Here is a 16,226-nt window from a genome sequence, read left to right on the forward strand (position 1 = left end):
GGGTGGTGCAGAATACACTTCGTTTTACAAGGAATATTTCAAGTACTTGTACTAACATCTCTAGATGTGTTGAGCAACTGCAGCTCCCTCTTTTGTTGCTGTTCTTTCTTCAGTCAGAACCATTAACACTGAATGTGAAGGCATGGCTTGGGGTGGGCAGTTAGAGAAAAGTGCTTGTAGTCTGAGGTGCTGCATCCACATTTCAGCAAAAATTTGCCTTGCAGCTTTTTGTTTACTGCTGCCCATCCAGTTGGCAGTCTGCTGTCTCTCCAGCAAGATGGCCTTCTCATGCAAAGAGAAGCTGGTGGCATGACAACAAATGGGGAATGGAAGTAGGGAGCTCAGTTTTTACCTTGGCCTCGAGTCACAGGGAAGCTTTTGCTTGCATCTTAAACTGGTGGTTTGTGCTGGCCACGCTGGGAGCTCCATGGATGGCGTGGGCTGCCAAACAGGCTCCTGGCATGGCGGGCTCTGCCTCATGGTGACCCTGGGACTCAGCAGCAGCTGCCCTGGTGTCAGCTGAAGTGCAACACTGCAAGAGGCCAGGGGCTGCTGCAGTTTTTCTCTGAGTACCTGAGGTTATTCCATATTTCTTGTCTTTGCACCTGTGTGTTACCTAACCTTGTCTGTGTTCTGTTCTCCTGGCTGTCTGACACTGGTGTCTGGTTTTGTTTTGTAGTTCTTTCATGAGGGTCACTCCATGTCCAGCAGCATGTTTGCTTCCACGGTAAAACGCTGTCTGTAGCTCTGCACCTGCTCTTCACTCTGTGTGTGTTTGTGTGTAAGGGTTTTAGTTCTAGACACCTCCTCTGTCTTCTCCTGCCTAAAACCTTGTTTTTAAACCCTACCTCTTTGTCTTGTCTCCACTGGGAACCAATTCTTATTAGTAATGTTCTAATAGAAGTTGAGTCTCACATTTAGATCCACTTAGTTCTTCTGAAGCTTAAGCGTTGTAGCAGATAAAGTACTATAGCAGATTTAGCTACTTGGTAGTGGCTTGTTACAGGTATCTCCAGCATGTAAAAATAATGTAGTGTTGATAAATGCTGACAGCCTCTGGACAGTGAGGAACCCAGAATAGCTTCAAGTTGCTGAGATAGGGGTTGCATGAGTATCTCTTCAAGAAGTCATCTTCTCTCAAGGCAGAGAACTGTAGCTCTTCTTAAGCTCTCACTGTCTGCATCTTGAGACTTTCTGTCAGTGGCACGCCTCCCAAATGCCCTAAAAACACAGCTACAGAGCAGGAAGTTCTGTCTGTCATGGTCAGTTTGCAGGGGAAAGGAACAGCAAACATTGGAACATCAAAGGAACACCACGTGTGCCTCATGGACATTAGTAGCAGTGGAAATGGACTGTTTGCTGGGGACATTTTTGCAGAGCTATGTAGAGTCTATGAGCCTGTGCTTTCCAAACATGCAGTTTACAGTCATTTTCCTCCTTCCCCATTACATTGCTCAAGTAGCTTCTTATTTGGAGATAACGAGATTAAAGATGGCACTTTGATTGAAGTCCTTTCTGGGCTGAAAGTAACAGGTATCAAAAAGGAAGGAGAATACAGAACAGTACAATCTCTGGGAGTGCAAGGAATGGGCAGACTGTGTGTGTGAAAATCACAACAGCAATTTGGTGGTATTGCCCCAACTTTGAAAATGATCTGCTGCCTAATTTAGTATTCAGACCTGGTAAAGTAAAATAATAGAGCAACAAGGGTACTAAAGGAAACAAGACTAATAGTTACAGAGAGGCAGGCATGATGATTTTGTGGCCTCATTAAGTCAATTTTTAATCTACTTACTTTAATTGAGCTTTTGCATGAGGGCCTCTCTTGCTGGACTAATGAACCCTTTGATACTTTTACAACACCGAGCCCCATGTCCAATGATTTGGACCTACCTGCAGATCCCCCCACCTTGCACACCAGTGATACTGACCTGGAAGCAGCTTGTGCCTGGTAAAATAGTCAGATGTTGCATTAAACCAAGCAGTGAAGGTGACTAGGTTATGCCATGTTGAAGTGCTTGCCTGTTTTGTTGAGAAATGATGGAAGTACTTGAGAAATTAAGCTTGTTGCAAAGGGGAGAGATGAGGATGAAGGATCAGTCCCACCCCATCATCCTGTATGACACCAAGGCCTGTATTTTTTCCCTGGTTCCAAGGTAACCAGGGAAAATATAATAGAAATGTACTGGCCAGGAGTGGCACTTGGGATGGTAGAAAGCAACTAACCAAAGCTTTAATGTCCTTACAGAGGGGCAGTACTCCATCCTCTCCCACCACTACTTCTCCAACTGGCTCCAGCGGAGACATGAGCTGGGGTGACAGAAAAGGGCAGTGGCTGCGCAGAAGGAGGCTTGATGGTGCTATTAACAGAGTTCCTGTTGGCTTTTATGAGAAAGTGTGGAAAATCCTTCAGAAGGTAAGCTGAATGCTGTGGAGGAAGCAAGCAAGCTGTAACTTGGGGAGGTGGTGGTCCAGGGGTGGCATCTTGCCAGGAGTGGAAGTTGGTCGACAGGTGGAAACCAGAAGTGACTGGTGGAAGGGTGTCTCTTGAACATGGAAGGGCTCCATTAGCACAAGTTCATGTGTTTCTTTGAAAGTGTGTTTTTCTCTGAAACCACCAATGCTGAATTTTGGCTGAGTGATTCTGTTCCACTGCTGCCTGTTGTGCATCCCCTGGCTTAATGCACATTGTCAGTGCACCTGAAGGGCACTGCAGTGCCATGCAGTTCTGTGCTCCAGGTCAGAAAGGCTGTGAGAAATGAAGTAGGAAACTGCTCTAACTCTTCCAGAATGCATTGAGACCTCTTGCTGGCTCTTCTGAGCTGTATGGCATTCTTAACATTTTTTGTTTGTTAGTTTGGTTTTAAGTGAAAAGTAAGTCCTTGCTAGCACCTTGGATATCACGGGTACAGAAAGGTAAAAAAAAATACGCAACTCTCCAGGAAGAAGGAGAGGGGAATTAAAAATTTTAACTTATTTCAGAGTGATTATGCACCTGTTTTTCTGCTTTGCTGGATACAGGCCAGCATTTGGCACCTTGCAGCACTGAGCTGTTCATGTTTGCTTAGTTGAGAAAAGAGTGCATCACCAATTTAGGCTGGTTTGTCCTTCTAAAATCCCTTACACTGAAGCTGTTCGTGTTGATGTCAGCCAAGACAAATCATATATGACCTCTTGGCTATTTACTAATAGGATCTTCCAGTAGAGTAAGCATCACTTCTGACTTAATGTAATAGCTGGAAGTAATTGTATATTTTTTCTGGCTGTTAAAATGAATTGTGCTTGTCTTCAATATTTCATTCTCAAAATCTTTTTGGATTACTCATAAAATCTGCCTCCTCTTCTTGGTATGTTTCTATTCTATACCTCATGTACCCAGATGTGTCCCTCCTTAGCCTGCCTTTTTGCCATTAAGGTTTTGTCACTGTTTTCTTTATACCACTTGTTATTTCTCTCCCCCAGTGGTTGACATCCTGAGGTGTGGTGTCCTGGATCTGAAACACATGACTAAATGTTGTTCTAGTGAAAATGAAAAAAAGATTCTTGTTTTTGTGGTCTGTTGTCTTGCTTTTGTGTTATCTTTTATTTCCAAATCTCCTCCAGCAGAATGCTCCCATCGATTTGTTCCCTCCTTTGTGTGCCTTTGCTGTAGTGGCTCCTGAAGTGCTCTGCTTCGTTAGCTGGGCTGGAGCACAGCATGCTCTGTTGTGTCATGTCAAGCAATTTCTAATCTTTGCCAGTTACATAATAACTTCTTCAGGAAGGATAAAATAATATTTTTGAAAAGGGCTTTTTATGTCATTAGGGGGGTTTTTGCTTTGCTTTTTTTTTTTACTAACTGAAAGTTGTTACATATTGGCTTAGAACAGACAACCCTTAGACTGACTTGAAAGAACTTTAATTTCTGTTCACTCTTGAAATGTTTCAGTGCCATGGTCTGTCCATTGATGGGTATGTCCTTCCTTCTTCAACCACCAGAGAGGTACAGTAAAATGCCCATGATTTTCTAGCCACATGTCTGGATACAGGGTTTGACAGTGTAAGATGCAGTAGGGCCTCTGTTACAGATCCTTTGTTTTAATTTCAGAACATCTGGACCTTCCCCCAGCACCTTTGACAGCTTCCCTGGATCTGTGCAGGTGAATTCCTGCCAGGCAGGCCTGGGAGGAGGCTTGTGACAGGTTTTCCCTTTGTTGAGCCTGCCTTCTGCACACCCTCACTGTCCCCCTGTGCCCACAGGGAGGCTCCAGAGAGGGTGGCTGACAGCAGCCCTTTGGGGGGAAGGTGAGGCAGCGCAGACTTGCTGGAATAAAGAGGACACGTTACTTGCCACTTGTTTTTTTTTTTATATGCTGCAACAGCAGTCAGTGTATTTTGGCTTCACAGTGTCAGAAGTAAATACCAGTTAAGGATGATTGTTTCTAACCAAAGCTTTGGCTCTTTAAATCCATAATATTTTCTTACACTTTTTCTTAGCTGATTCTGTCTTCAGGTGCACTGGCAAATTTTGAATTCACATCCATAAAACAAACTCTTGTGCATAGGAATCCATCAGTGCGAGAGTGGTGCTTGTGTGCCCAAGACTGTTTTCCTGAATGTTTCTCTCAGATTTGTCTCTGGCTTCCTTCTTTTCTGAGGAACTGTGGTAACAGCTGAAGAGAGGAGCTGGAATTTTCTGCCAAATTTAAATGGTGGGGTTTGTGGCTTTTTTTTCAGTAAGGGGAGCTTTATTTATCCCTATTGTGTAGATAAAGAGACTTTTATTTTTAGCCTGTCAGACCTGGATAGTATCTAATTTTGCTGTTTAAACAGTTGAATAAAATAAAATAACAAATTTCCTAAGGCAGCATAACATCCACAGAGCTATGCCAGTGCAAATTAAACTGCTCTGCAAACAGAATAGTGATATTCCTACATAGCAAAGCTCAGAGGTTATTTAAAAATCACCCCTCTAAGCAAGTAGTTGTTTTTAACTCAGCACTAAGTTTGGCTTCGCAACTCACCTGCAAGGCCAGAAAGACGTGTACAAGGCAGAATGTGCGAGACCACAGCCTGAGAAGCAAAGAGTTAATGTGCCAGCTAAGCATCAGCAGCACTGAATGTAAGTGAGATGTGTGTGATGGGTTGCAGGGCTGGAGCAGGCTTCTGGACGTTGTGTAACTGTTTGCAGAATCAGGTCTAGCAACACGAAAACTTTCTGTAAGTGCTAAAGCTGCGCAAACATTGTGTTCGCTTCAGTCAGTCTGCCCCCATGTGCGGAGAGGAGCATATGTTTCAGTGCTTGCAGGATGTGAGGAGCTAGTCTTTTGGATTTGTCAGTTTGTCTTTCCATTTCCACTCAAACTTGCCAGATGACCCCGTGCGAAATCAAGTTTGCAGTGCACGTGGAGTCGGTGCTGAACCACGTCCCCCAGCCCGAGTACAGGCAGCTCCTGGTGGAAGCTATTCTCGTCCTGACGTTCCTCTCCGACATCGAGGTGAACAGCATCGGGGGCATCATCCATGTGGACAGAATCGTGCACATGGCCAATGACCTGTTTCTGCAGGAGCTGGTGAGCTCAAAGGGCAGTGGGGGAAGCCTCCTCCTTTCAAAATTATCTCCTGCTCTTTTTTTAATGTGTGTGATGAACTTGATTTTGTCCTGGCTTTTTCTCTTATAAAGGCAGACCAAATCACTTAAGTAGCTTCTGGAAATATATTTGGGAAAACTAACGTAAGAATCATGGGAGATTTAATAAGGGGATAAAATCGTAGTGGCTAACAGGCTCTGAAGTACAAGGGTAGATTGAAGTTCTGCTCTATCAAGGCATTACTATTACAAATATTTGACTAATCCTACCCATTCCCCCCAAAGGACAAAAATCCATGAAGTTATCTGTTCTTCATTTACTTGCACTGATCCAACTAAGTCATGTGGGCCCTATTGTAATCCTGATTAAGGTTTTCATGAGGGGAAAGAGAATTGCTTTCAGTATTCAGCACAAATAAAAAATTATAATGAGGTGGGGTTTTTTTCTAATAAATAAGCATGCATGCCTAACTTGCTCTTCTTCTTTGCTTGTGTCTTTACAGAAATCATTTGGAGCTACCGGTAGTATATTGGAGAAAGACACAGCCACAGGAATTTGCCACTTTTTTTATGATAGCGCTCCCAGCGGAGCCTATGGCACCATGACTTACCTAACAAAAGCCATAATTATTTATTTACACGATTTCCTGCCCAGCACAGGCTGTGCAATGCAGTAAGTGATGCCTCATGTGGGAGGAAAGGCTCAGAGGCCCTTCCTCCCCAGTTCCCTGTCATGAACCCCTTGGTTGCTGCCTCTGTGTGTGCCATGCACTCACTCAGCATTTGGCACTGCTGGAGATGCTCTGTGCACATCTACTGCTGGGGACAGGGAGCTGGAATTTGGCCTGGTTTTAGGAGAGTGTGTGAGAAATAACAAATAATGAGGGTTATTCTGCCCAAAGTGCATAATTGTAATTCATATTAAATTAGCAAGAATTATACAGTTCTGCCAAGGGGAAAACAGATTACTCTTTGGAGATCAAAAGGCATAATAAAACGAGGGAGCTGCATCTTGGGCATAGAGTCTCACAAATAAGGGAAGTGATGGAATTCATTAATTTTTCTCCTGTTGTGTGTAAATGTACATCGTTGTGAATCACTAATGCACAGTGTGAAACATCCAGGGCAATGTAAATTAGAGGAGTAAGAATAACTTGAAATAATGTGGTGATATTTCTAATACACTTTTATCCTGATTCTCTTCTCATTTGCACCTAGTCAGTGCAGGGCTAATCCCAGTAGGGACAAACATCCTACAGTATCCATTAATGTGGGAGGATAGCCTCTGTCAGGAAGCCACATCTGTCTTTAATCTGAATAGCTTCCTTGCCTGCATCCCCAAGACTTCGGAGGCAAAATCTCAAGACTCCAGCTTCTCCAGTGTGACAGACAGTTTTATGCCTGTAATCCTTTCCTCTGAATGGAGCAAGATAAACCTCATCCACTTGAGCACCACTTCCAAGTCTCCTGATCATTTCCTTCGCAAACAGCCTCAGAGTTAAGAATGGCATAATTGTGGCTTTTCCAGTGTAGCATGAGTTTATGGAAGGCTTTGATGTTTCTCTTTGGGTTTTTTTTTTGTTTTTTGTTTTTTCTTTTATTTCCTTTTCAGTTTTTTCTTTTTCTTCTTTTTAGTTTGAAGTCACACTGGTCTCATATAATTAGGGGTTGGGCTGCCTGGAAGTCTCCCTACAGACAATTCCCAGATTAATGCTGTCAGTTGGAGGCTCTGATGTGCTGCAGGGAGTAGGTGCATCCTGCATGGAAATGACTCCATGGCCATTTAAACTGAAAACAGAGTTTGGCAGCCTCTGGAGAGGAAAACCCTGCCTTACCCCTGGCACTGGCTGTGGTTTTCCTTGTGCCTGTGCTGCTGGCTTTGCCACCAGCCACATGTCAGCATCTGACTAACAGCTTAGGAAAGTGGCAGTAGTTTCAGCATCCCATGGCCACAAACAGGCTCCCTCAGTAGCACTGCTGCTGTGTGAGCAGAAAGGATCAGAGCAATTCTGTCTTGCCAGGTAGAGGTGAAAAGAGCAGACAGGCCTGTAAAAACAAGTACTTTCTGAGCTATATAAGCCTGACAGCCTGCCTGCTGTCCCTCTACAGTCACTGCTGCTGTAGCAGTATCTGGGATCTGACTCAAGAGAGTGTAGGTGTAGGAGGCCTTAGTGTGAGGTGATTTAATGTTTCTTCAGAGACCAGAGGAGTTTGGTAGTCAGAGGACCAGGAGCCCTGTGTTACCCACCATGGGAACCATGGGCCTGTGCAGGGGCCAGTATAAAGTGACAGTTCAGGTACAATTAGCACTTGGGTGTGGAAGTTATCTTATTGGCGTGGTGCCTGTTTTGTAAGGGTTTGCCTTTGTTATTGTTTGGTGTGGGTTTTTTAAACTTTTCATGTGTATTATGAGAGCTCACTTGACTTGTTTCCCAGTGAAAGGAAGTAAAATCCTTTGTCTAGTTTAAGCAGATGTGACAGTGCAGAGCATAAGCACAAGAGCAAAGTGATGGGTTTTTTTATTCTACTCATTATCATACAAAAAGTAGTAGCATTTCTTTTTGCTTTTCTTCTTGAATCCTAGATTAAGAGAGATGCAAGATGACTTTTTGCTCAGACTTCTAGTTTTTTTTTTACCTACTGTGTGAATTTCTTTCCAGAAACAAGAAAGCTGATGTTGGCTTTCCTTGCAGCTGCATTGAAGTCTAAAGCAATGAAATGTATGGCCTAACATACCTGGACACCCTTTAAGACTTCTTAGTTTTTAAATGGGAGTGTCATTGGTGTCTTTACTATCAAATTCACAGTATGACCTAGGTTATGGTATATTCATGATGATCACAATGAATTACCACGTGGTAATTTGAAGAGTTTAGGTATCTGTCTGGTGGTGAAGGGTGGTACTCAAAGACAAGGCCAGTGGAAAGCAAACTTGTATTATTTGCAGGGTCAGACACAGCTGCACCTTGCTGCTGTGTTACTGCTCAGAGCAAAGAACCATTGCAACTGGAGAGTGGCCTTGCAGTGCAAACCCATTTATGTAAATAAGGTTTTACACAGACCCCCTGCTTTGCTGAGGAGCCCCTTTGTGTGTGAGGCTGCTGCAAAGCAGAGCTGGCACTGGCAGTGGCCAGGGTGTGCTCCCACATAAAATACAGGAGGACTTTGCAGTTTGTGCAGGGCTGAGCTAATTGGCAGAGGCTCTCCTTGGCTGTGCAGCCTCCCTGGGGAGCCAGCAGAGGATGACACTGCCAGCTCCTCGTCCCTGGAAACTCATTTATGGAACGAAGGCAAAGGTGAACAGACCTGTCCTGTGCCTCAGAAAAAAAGGGCATTAGTGAATTAAAACAGATTCACCTGAGAGTTGCTCATGCCGGCCTGATGGGCCCTGCTGCCCCAAGCAGTTTGCAGCTGTGGCATCAGGAGCACCCACACAGTGCTGGGGGCAGCTGGGTGTGCCTGGAGACAGGCACGGCGCTGGGGGAGGAGCTGGCAGAATAAGGACCTGTGTCCAGCTCAGAGCTCATACCACATGCTGGCCCCAGCCCTGCTCCCCAGCCCAGTGCCCCCCCTGCTCACACTGTTGTCTTCCCCTTGCTGTGACAGGGACATGGGTTTGTCAGACTAGACAGATCAAAAGTGACACTGATCTCCCTCAGCTGCTGGTCCCACAGGTAACTGTGAAAACTGAATGGGTGGACTACAAAGTTTGTCTGACTTCTCTCCTGCTAATTGTAGTCTCCTTTCTCAGGGAAAGAGTTCTGCTTGTTCCTGGAAGGTGCAGGTAAGCCTCACAGTGCTTGGCTGCCCTGCAAAGGGGCAGCCACTTTCTGTGGGGCAGTGAAACACCTGGCCTGCCACGTGTAGGCATGGGACACTGCAGGAATATGTCACCCCTCTGGCAGTAGCTAGGGCCTTGAGTGAAGCGGGAGCTCGAGTCAGTCCAGGTCCAACCTTGGGCACTTTTTGGAGTGGTCGGCAGGCAGGAGCAGAGTTGCACAGAAAGCAGGGGAGAGATGCTACCAGTGGTGGCAGCTGTAGCTGTAGGGTGAGAGCTTGGCACTCTGCAGGCTGATTCAGGCACTGTTTAAAGGACCGCTCACATCTGGAATATTAAGTAGCTGCTGCATAGAATCATGACTGAAAAGGGATTGAGGATGTGGGTTATAGAATCAAGCAGTTTGGATTTAAGTACAAGCAGCAGGGCTTTTTCCCACTCCCAGTTTCAGTCTCATGTGGCATTTACTTCCAGCATTAGATGTTTCACAGTTACTCCCCCTGCCACCCCCTTCCTGTCAGGGGCCAGAGGGCTCTTTGTGCCACCAGCAGCTGATAGGACAGCCTTTATCTTTTGGCTCAATGATTCAGCTCCTCTCATACCTCAGTCCTACATCCCCAAAAGGCTCTCCCTGCCTGCTGAGTGAAGCTGTGCTATGACTGTACCTTGGCATCCCCTCTCAGGAAGTGATCTCTCGAGGCCAGTCCTCTACATGCCAGGTTCAGGAATGTGTTCTTAGTGGGGGACATCTACACTGGAAGCTGCCAGCCATCCTTCAGAGGTCCTGTGTCTCATTGTACAGCCTGGCTTTGTCCTTTTTATTGGGGCAGGTGCAAAAGGGGGACTCCAGAGCTGCAGTGTCCAGTTCCACCTTGCACTTCACACCCACCACATGGAAGCCAACAGTGGGAAGCAAGATCCCACCACATACAGAGATGTTTGGCCATTATAAGTGGAGCCTTTTTGTAAATCCACTGGAATAAGGTGGGACTGGTCATCACAGTGCATAGATCAGAATAACTGCATGCTAAAAATATACATTGTGTATTACCAGTGCCATTAAAGTTTCACTGTAAATTTTGTTTGTACTGTTAAAGATTTTTCTTTCTCCTCCCCCAAGGCAGTAGAAATAAGTGTGTGCATGTTTGTTCATTCATCTGTCAAGTTACAAAATACTTCTGGAAAAGTGTTCTGTATTTAATAGTAGAAAACAAGATTTAAGAGAGACAGCAGTGCCTTAAGCTTGGGCTGCTCTTATATTCTGGGATGATAAACTTGGAAGGACACTTTTTTTGTACTTTCAGCACTTCTATTAAATGGAACCGAGCTGCTTTACTTAGCTTATCTTTAGCAATTAAAATTTAAAGAGGGACTAGGTTGGAACTTTTTCCTACCCAAAAAGCACTTTATGTGCATTCGATTTACTGAGCCTGAATGAGGTAATACAGTTACCAAAAAGCTCCTGACCTGATCTTGCTTTCAGAGTGTAAGATGCAAGAGCATTATATCCAGATCTCCTGACTTCTCCCACTTGGGAATTGACAGGGTGGTACTGGCAGGAATGGGAATACTGACTTCCAGTCAGGGAAAGGAGACAGGAATGTGAGTGCGAGAGTCTTCAATCTTGCTGCCTTCCAAAAACTCAATTTCAGAATTTCTCAGTTTCCTTTTCTTGGTAAAGAATTTATATTTAACTATGTGCAAGAATATTTAGATTTTGTAGTATCAAAATATGTTTATTCTTGTGTTCTTACTCATGTCTGTTTTTAAGAAACCCAGTTCATCTTCAGGAAGAGTGTTCTATGGTGATTGATGCAGGGTGCAAAACACAGGCAAAGAGACACCCCCCTTAGGCATTGCTCAGAAAGCTAAAGCTTTATTCTGTGATCTATCATGTGTTGCATTAACATGCTGTGGATTTAGCCGTCGTTAAGGTCACAAGTTATCTCGGAATCACCGAATCCCAGAATGGGTCATGTTGGAAGAGACCACAGTGAATCATCTGGTCCAACCTCCCTGCTCAGAGAGGGTCATCCCATAACACATAGCACAGGACTACATCCAGATGGTTCTTGAATATCTCCAGTGAGGGAGACTCCATGCCCTCTCTGGGCATTCTGTTCCAGTGCTCAGTCACTGCACAGGAAAGAAACTCTTGTTCATGTTCAGGTGTAACTTCCTGTGCATCAGTTTCTGCCCATTGCCTCTTGTCCTATTGCTCAGCACCATTGTGAAGAGCCTGGCTCCATCTCAGAAATAGTTATAATTGTTTCATAGCTCCAAATCCCAACAAATACGGGGAAAAGAAACCAGAGGCAAGAAGAAATCTAGTGCAAGTGTAAACATCTTTCAACCAAGAGCCTCTAAGTTGTGCCTGTAAACTATTAGAAGGATAAGAGATTGACCTGGAATAATTTAATTTCTCTGCATCATGCAAAGAGCAAGATTAAATGCAGGACTATCAATTTTAACCAGATGCGTCCTCCCTGTTTTCCTCTCCTGCAATGGACACCCCACAGCCAGCCTCTTGTGCCTGTTCCATCACCAGGGTGGATCCGATACATTCCTTGTGGTTATCGATGCACTCAGCTGTCACTAAGGACTGCTGACAGACACATACCAAAGTCTCTCTTCCTACACAGCTGTAGGCATGACCTTGGCAATGTTCAGGGATTAGATTGATGGGGGAGATGCCACCAAGAGGAGGGGATGAATTGTAATGTCCTGCCAGCGTGTGGCAGTGACAGTAATACTGGAAGTGTGGGTTTTCATCTCCTCTATCCCATTATTAGCAGGCACAGATCATCCAGGAAGGGCTAAATAAAGGCTTGCACTGTGACCCTATCAAGCAGCCCTTTTATGACTAATGACAGCAAGCTGAGCTTCCAAGACAACCCACAAGAAGTTCTGCCTTTTCATGGGGTTGCCTTTTTCTCAAGTCTGTGAACAACATGAAAGGCCTCTAAAAATTCGTTGAAGTCAATGTGGCCATCTTTGTTGTAGTCTATGCTGAGGACTAACTTGTCAATGGAGTCATCCTGTATATCAATGCCCAGGTGAGAAGTGAACAGTCTCCATGTCTGGCTGAATTCCTCAAGAGAAATCAAACCTAAAGGAGACAGACAACAGATTGCTTTTGGCAGTGTTGTTTCCCCTTCCTACATAAACACACACATGCATCCTCCACTGCAAGAAAGTTACCTGCCTACCATGCTGGAGTTAGTGCTTTCATTATTGAAGCACATTTTTACTTCAGGTAATGACTGAATGCTTTTGACAGTGGAATTGAGAAAGTAGTAAAGAGTAAGACTAGAGTGGAAGGGAGAAAAAATCCCCAAAAGAGGGAAGCCAATACTGGAGCTGAGGTGTATGAGAATCTTTTCTTGTAAACTCTGTGCACGGTCCCTTATATGACTGTAGCCTGACTGCTTAAAGTGGTTTCCACTAAACTGGAGAAATGGTATCACCTGTGGTTCCTCTATATTAAGAAGCCTTAAGGAGGAAACACAGTGGGGAAAAGATAACTGGTATAGGCTCCCTAGAGCTGACACGGTGAAGTTACCTAGACTTACCTGAGTGATCTTTGTCAATTATGTTAAAGATGATTTCCAGATCCTTTCTGTGTCTGCACAGTGTTTCTGCCAAAGTTGGCTGAGCCTGGTTTTGAAATCACATACAAGAAGCTATTTAGACCTTGGTTTGAGTTAATTTAACCAACAGAATATCTACTATCCAATTTCCATTTTCCCAGTTTAGCTTGTCAAATGTGAAAAAACAAATCTTTATGCTTGAGTTCTCTGGAATGACAGTTCTGTGTCTTGCCCTGAGGAATAATCAGATAAAACCCATCACTTTCAGATGGCAGGGCAAGGGGGAAAGGAGCTCTTCACACCTCCTACCTTCAGTAATTATTTGTGGAAATAATCTTGGATAATCTAGGGAAGATGGCATAGACCATGCACTCATACAATGCACTCACTGTACAGATGTGAATGGATCCTTCTGTTTAGGAAAATTGTGGTGATACCTCTGTTCCAAAGCACTGTGCAGCCATTTGGTAACAACTGGGCTCTGTAGAAGTGACCTCAGATACCATTATAAACATCTAAAAGTCCATCTATAAATGTGACTTCCTCCCACAGGGGCCTGAACTGCCTCTGGAGCTTGTTTGAAATGCTTATTTCAAAGAGTAAGGGTTGAGTGCTCTGGGCAGGATTTGTCACATCTCCTCAGCTCCGTTATCTAAACGCCCTCGAGAGCCAAGAGAAAGTAAGAAGCAGTTCTAGCATGTGATTCATCCAACCTATTTTAAGCATCTACCTTAGCAGGGAATGATGATTTGTACCCTAGAAGTGCTCATTTTCCTCCAGTGACTATAAAAGGAAGCTCAGCAACTAGTTCAGCTGTAGATGTCTCCTTGTTGGGCCAAACCACTGTCTTGTGCTTCAATTTGCACCAAAAGTTGTTCCTCCGAGAACTGCAAGGAAGTGTTTTCCCCTTTACCTCTTTTATAGGTTGACCCATTTTCAAATCATAAAAACATGACATGAAGTCAACTTCTCCATCTGGGTTCATCTGTGCTAACTGAGACCGCAGCATCCTCCAGGGCAGTTCCAGCTGTAGGACAGACTCCATTGCTGCAGCCCAGTCATTGACAGAAATCCTGCCTGCCAGAAGGGGTCAGGTCATGGTGAAAAGTACAGGACACAGCACACATCAGTCACCAGCACAAAACACAAGGATTTTCTCTGAACCCTGGGATGAAATCCCTCATAACAAAGGAGCGGTGGGGTTGGACTAGGCATTTCCACAAAGTTGTGATGCTGTTATGATATTTTAACACCTTTTTAGAAAGCCAGATTATGCCATGAAGAGTACTTCAGATTTCAGCTGGGCTGCAGTTAGAATGACATGTGGCTGAAAACAACCACACAGAAATATGTGAAACTGCTGTTCAGTGGCCAAAGAAAGAGTATTGTGTTATTGAGTGCCCTTGTAAGGACACTGTCAAGTGTATTTGTGGCAGAAATCAACTTCTTGCTTCTACATAAAAGGTTCATCTATTAACTTAGCACTGATTTTTCTTCAGCTGAGGGGCGAGTGTGTGTCTGCTAGAGGCACAGGCAGGCAGCTTTCCCCAGATACCTCCCAGACTCAGAAGGAGACCAATTCCACGTCCCCCCACCTGAGACCCCAGTTCCCTGTCTGACACATTCTGAAGACAGTCCTGCATGAAGGTGGTGACCTTTGAGCTTCTGGAACTGAATTTGCCTTCCCAAACTCTCTACCCAACAGCAAATATCATTTATTTATTTGCCCATGTCTTTCAGTTTTCTTTTTCCTACTTCAAGCTGTTTGGTCTAAGCCCTTCCCAACGCCTATTCTCCTCTGTGATCATGAAAAACAAGGTCAACCAGCCTCTGCTGCCCTCAGCCTGACATTGGCAGGCAGGCAGGACTCCTCTCCATGGAGTTTGTCCCCTCTGCCTCCCACACACATGGAAGCTGTTTTCCCATGGTGGCAACCGGACAGAGAGGAAGTAGTACCTGTGCCATTGATGTCATATTGTGCAAAAGCACTGATGAGTTCAGACCTGTGCGCGTAAATCTTCTCTCGTAAGGACTTTAAGGCAGATGATTCAATTGTACCTACCCTAGGAGGAAAAAAAATCTGCAGGATTAAATTCCTCTAGCAGGTTATGCTTTTCAACCCTCATATAAAATTCTTATATCCTTTAACATGTAGTATGTTTAGGGTCTAGTATGTTTAAGTAGGATGACCCAAAACACACTAGAACAACATTCAGTGGGGGGAAACCCCAAACCAAACAAAACCAACAATGCTCCACAAGAATAAACTGAGTTTATGAGACAATTGAGTTTATGCAGTATTTCTAAGCTGCTTTCCTTTAGTAATCTGACCACACTACTAGGCATGGCAAAGCTGTCATGATAAACTTGAGACTCAATTCATAACAGGATTTGTCCAGATTAACACTGCAGCCTTAAAGCAGACAGGTGCAGGCCATTTATGAGTCCCTGACAACTGTCAGTTATAACTGCTTACTTCATTGGGTGTTTCTCAGGAAACCAAGTTAAGCACCCAGAACATGTTTTGTCTACTGTATTAATTTTTAAATTGCAAAATAGAAAACTAGTGAGAATCAAGGAAAATGAATGCCTATTCAGTTATTCAGTCAAGCTCTAGATTTGTGGCAGGTACACTCACTGTGAGGTGACTCCATGCTCACTGCATGCAACACACAGCTTTACCTCTCCCGGAGATTCTGCCTGCGCGTGAACTTGCTGACCTGGTACTGCACAAACCGAGGGGTCAGCTCGGGGTTCAGCTTGATGTAAGCGCCCCGGTTACTGCCCTCTTCGTAATAGTTAGAGGCAGAGAATATGGTGATAACCTGACATAGGAAACAAAGAAACTGGATTGGCCAGAATAGCTTGACACTTATTTCTGAAACCGGTTTGAGAAAAAATTCCAGGTTACAAAATTGTGTGTCTACATATAAAACTCTGTCATTCACCAAATTGCTCTCGCCTTTTGAGTCAGAGCTCTGGGCCTTTATTTTTGACCTGTCAGACTTCAGAGAGCAGTGAGATATAACATGCTGTTTAAGAGAAACCTCTTTCAAAGAGAGACCTGATTTTCAGGATTCTTGTTGGCCTCCCAATACAGTAAGTTAGAAAACAGGGCCAGAAGAGAAATCAGTAAGCTAAAGGCTTCTAAAGTCTTAGAGCATGTCTTGAACTGTATTTACACACAACTCTTGTTGGGGATTTTGTTGATGTCCATTTGTTTTCATGTAAGTAATAAATTGGTCCCCACTCCCTAAAGATGTAAAGAATTTTTTTACTTGGAACTTAG

At 44.2% G+C, this 16,226-nt stretch overlaps 2 protein-coding genes across 4 annotated transcripts in view; one reads left to right on the forward strand and one right to left on the reverse strand.

The window, feature by feature from the left end:
- PHKA2 (phosphorylase kinase regulatory subunit alpha 2) overlaps nucleotides 1-7,892 on the forward strand; it is a 43,635-nt gene extending 35,743 nt beyond the window's left edge. The window contains exons 28-32 of one of the 3 annotated variants that reach the window (XM_068179952.1): nucleotides 680-727; nucleotides 2,249-2,416; nucleotides 3,929-3,982; nucleotides 5,352-5,552; nucleotides 6,073-7,892. In XM_068179952.1, coding sequence (XP_068036053.1) covers nucleotides 680-727; nucleotides 2,249-2,416; nucleotides 3,929-3,982; nucleotides 5,352-5,552; nucleotides 6,073-6,246 — 645 coding nt within the window. In that variant the 3' untranslated portion in view covers nucleotides 6,247-7,892. The remainder of the gene's footprint in view (nucleotides 1-679; nucleotides 728-2,248; nucleotides 2,417-3,928; nucleotides 3,983-5,351; nucleotides 5,553-6,072) is intronic. The other 2 variants (XM_068179954.1, XM_068179953.1) reach the window with 2 other exon arrangements.
- A 3,304-nt stretch (nucleotides 7,893-11,196) lies between these two features.
- Nucleotides 11,197-16,226, reverse strand: part of PPEF1 (protein phosphatase with EF-hand domain 1) — a 29,086-nt gene continuing 24,056 nt past the window's right edge. Inside the window, exons 12-16 of the mRNA XM_068179961.1 lie at nucleotides 15,620-15,762; nucleotides 14,894-15,000; nucleotides 13,851-14,014; nucleotides 12,920-13,004; nucleotides 11,197-12,456 (exon numbers count right to left, since the gene is read on the reverse strand). Of these exons, the coding sequence (XP_068036062.1) occupies nucleotides 12,263-12,456; nucleotides 12,920-13,004; nucleotides 13,851-14,014; nucleotides 14,894-15,000; nucleotides 15,620-15,762 (693 nt within the window). The 3' untranslated portion in view covers nucleotides 11,197-12,262. The remainder of the gene's footprint in view (nucleotides 12,457-12,919; nucleotides 13,005-13,850; nucleotides 14,015-14,893; nucleotides 15,001-15,619; nucleotides 15,763-16,226) is intronic.

The sequence above is a fragment of the Anomalospiza imberbis genome, chromosome 2 (assembly GCF_031753505.1).
Source record: "Anomalospiza imberbis isolate Cuckoo-Finch-1a 21T00152 chromosome 2, ASM3175350v1, whole genome shotgun sequence".
NCBI lineage: Eukaryota > Metazoa > Chordata > Aves > Passeriformes > Viduidae > Anomalospiza > Anomalospiza imberbis.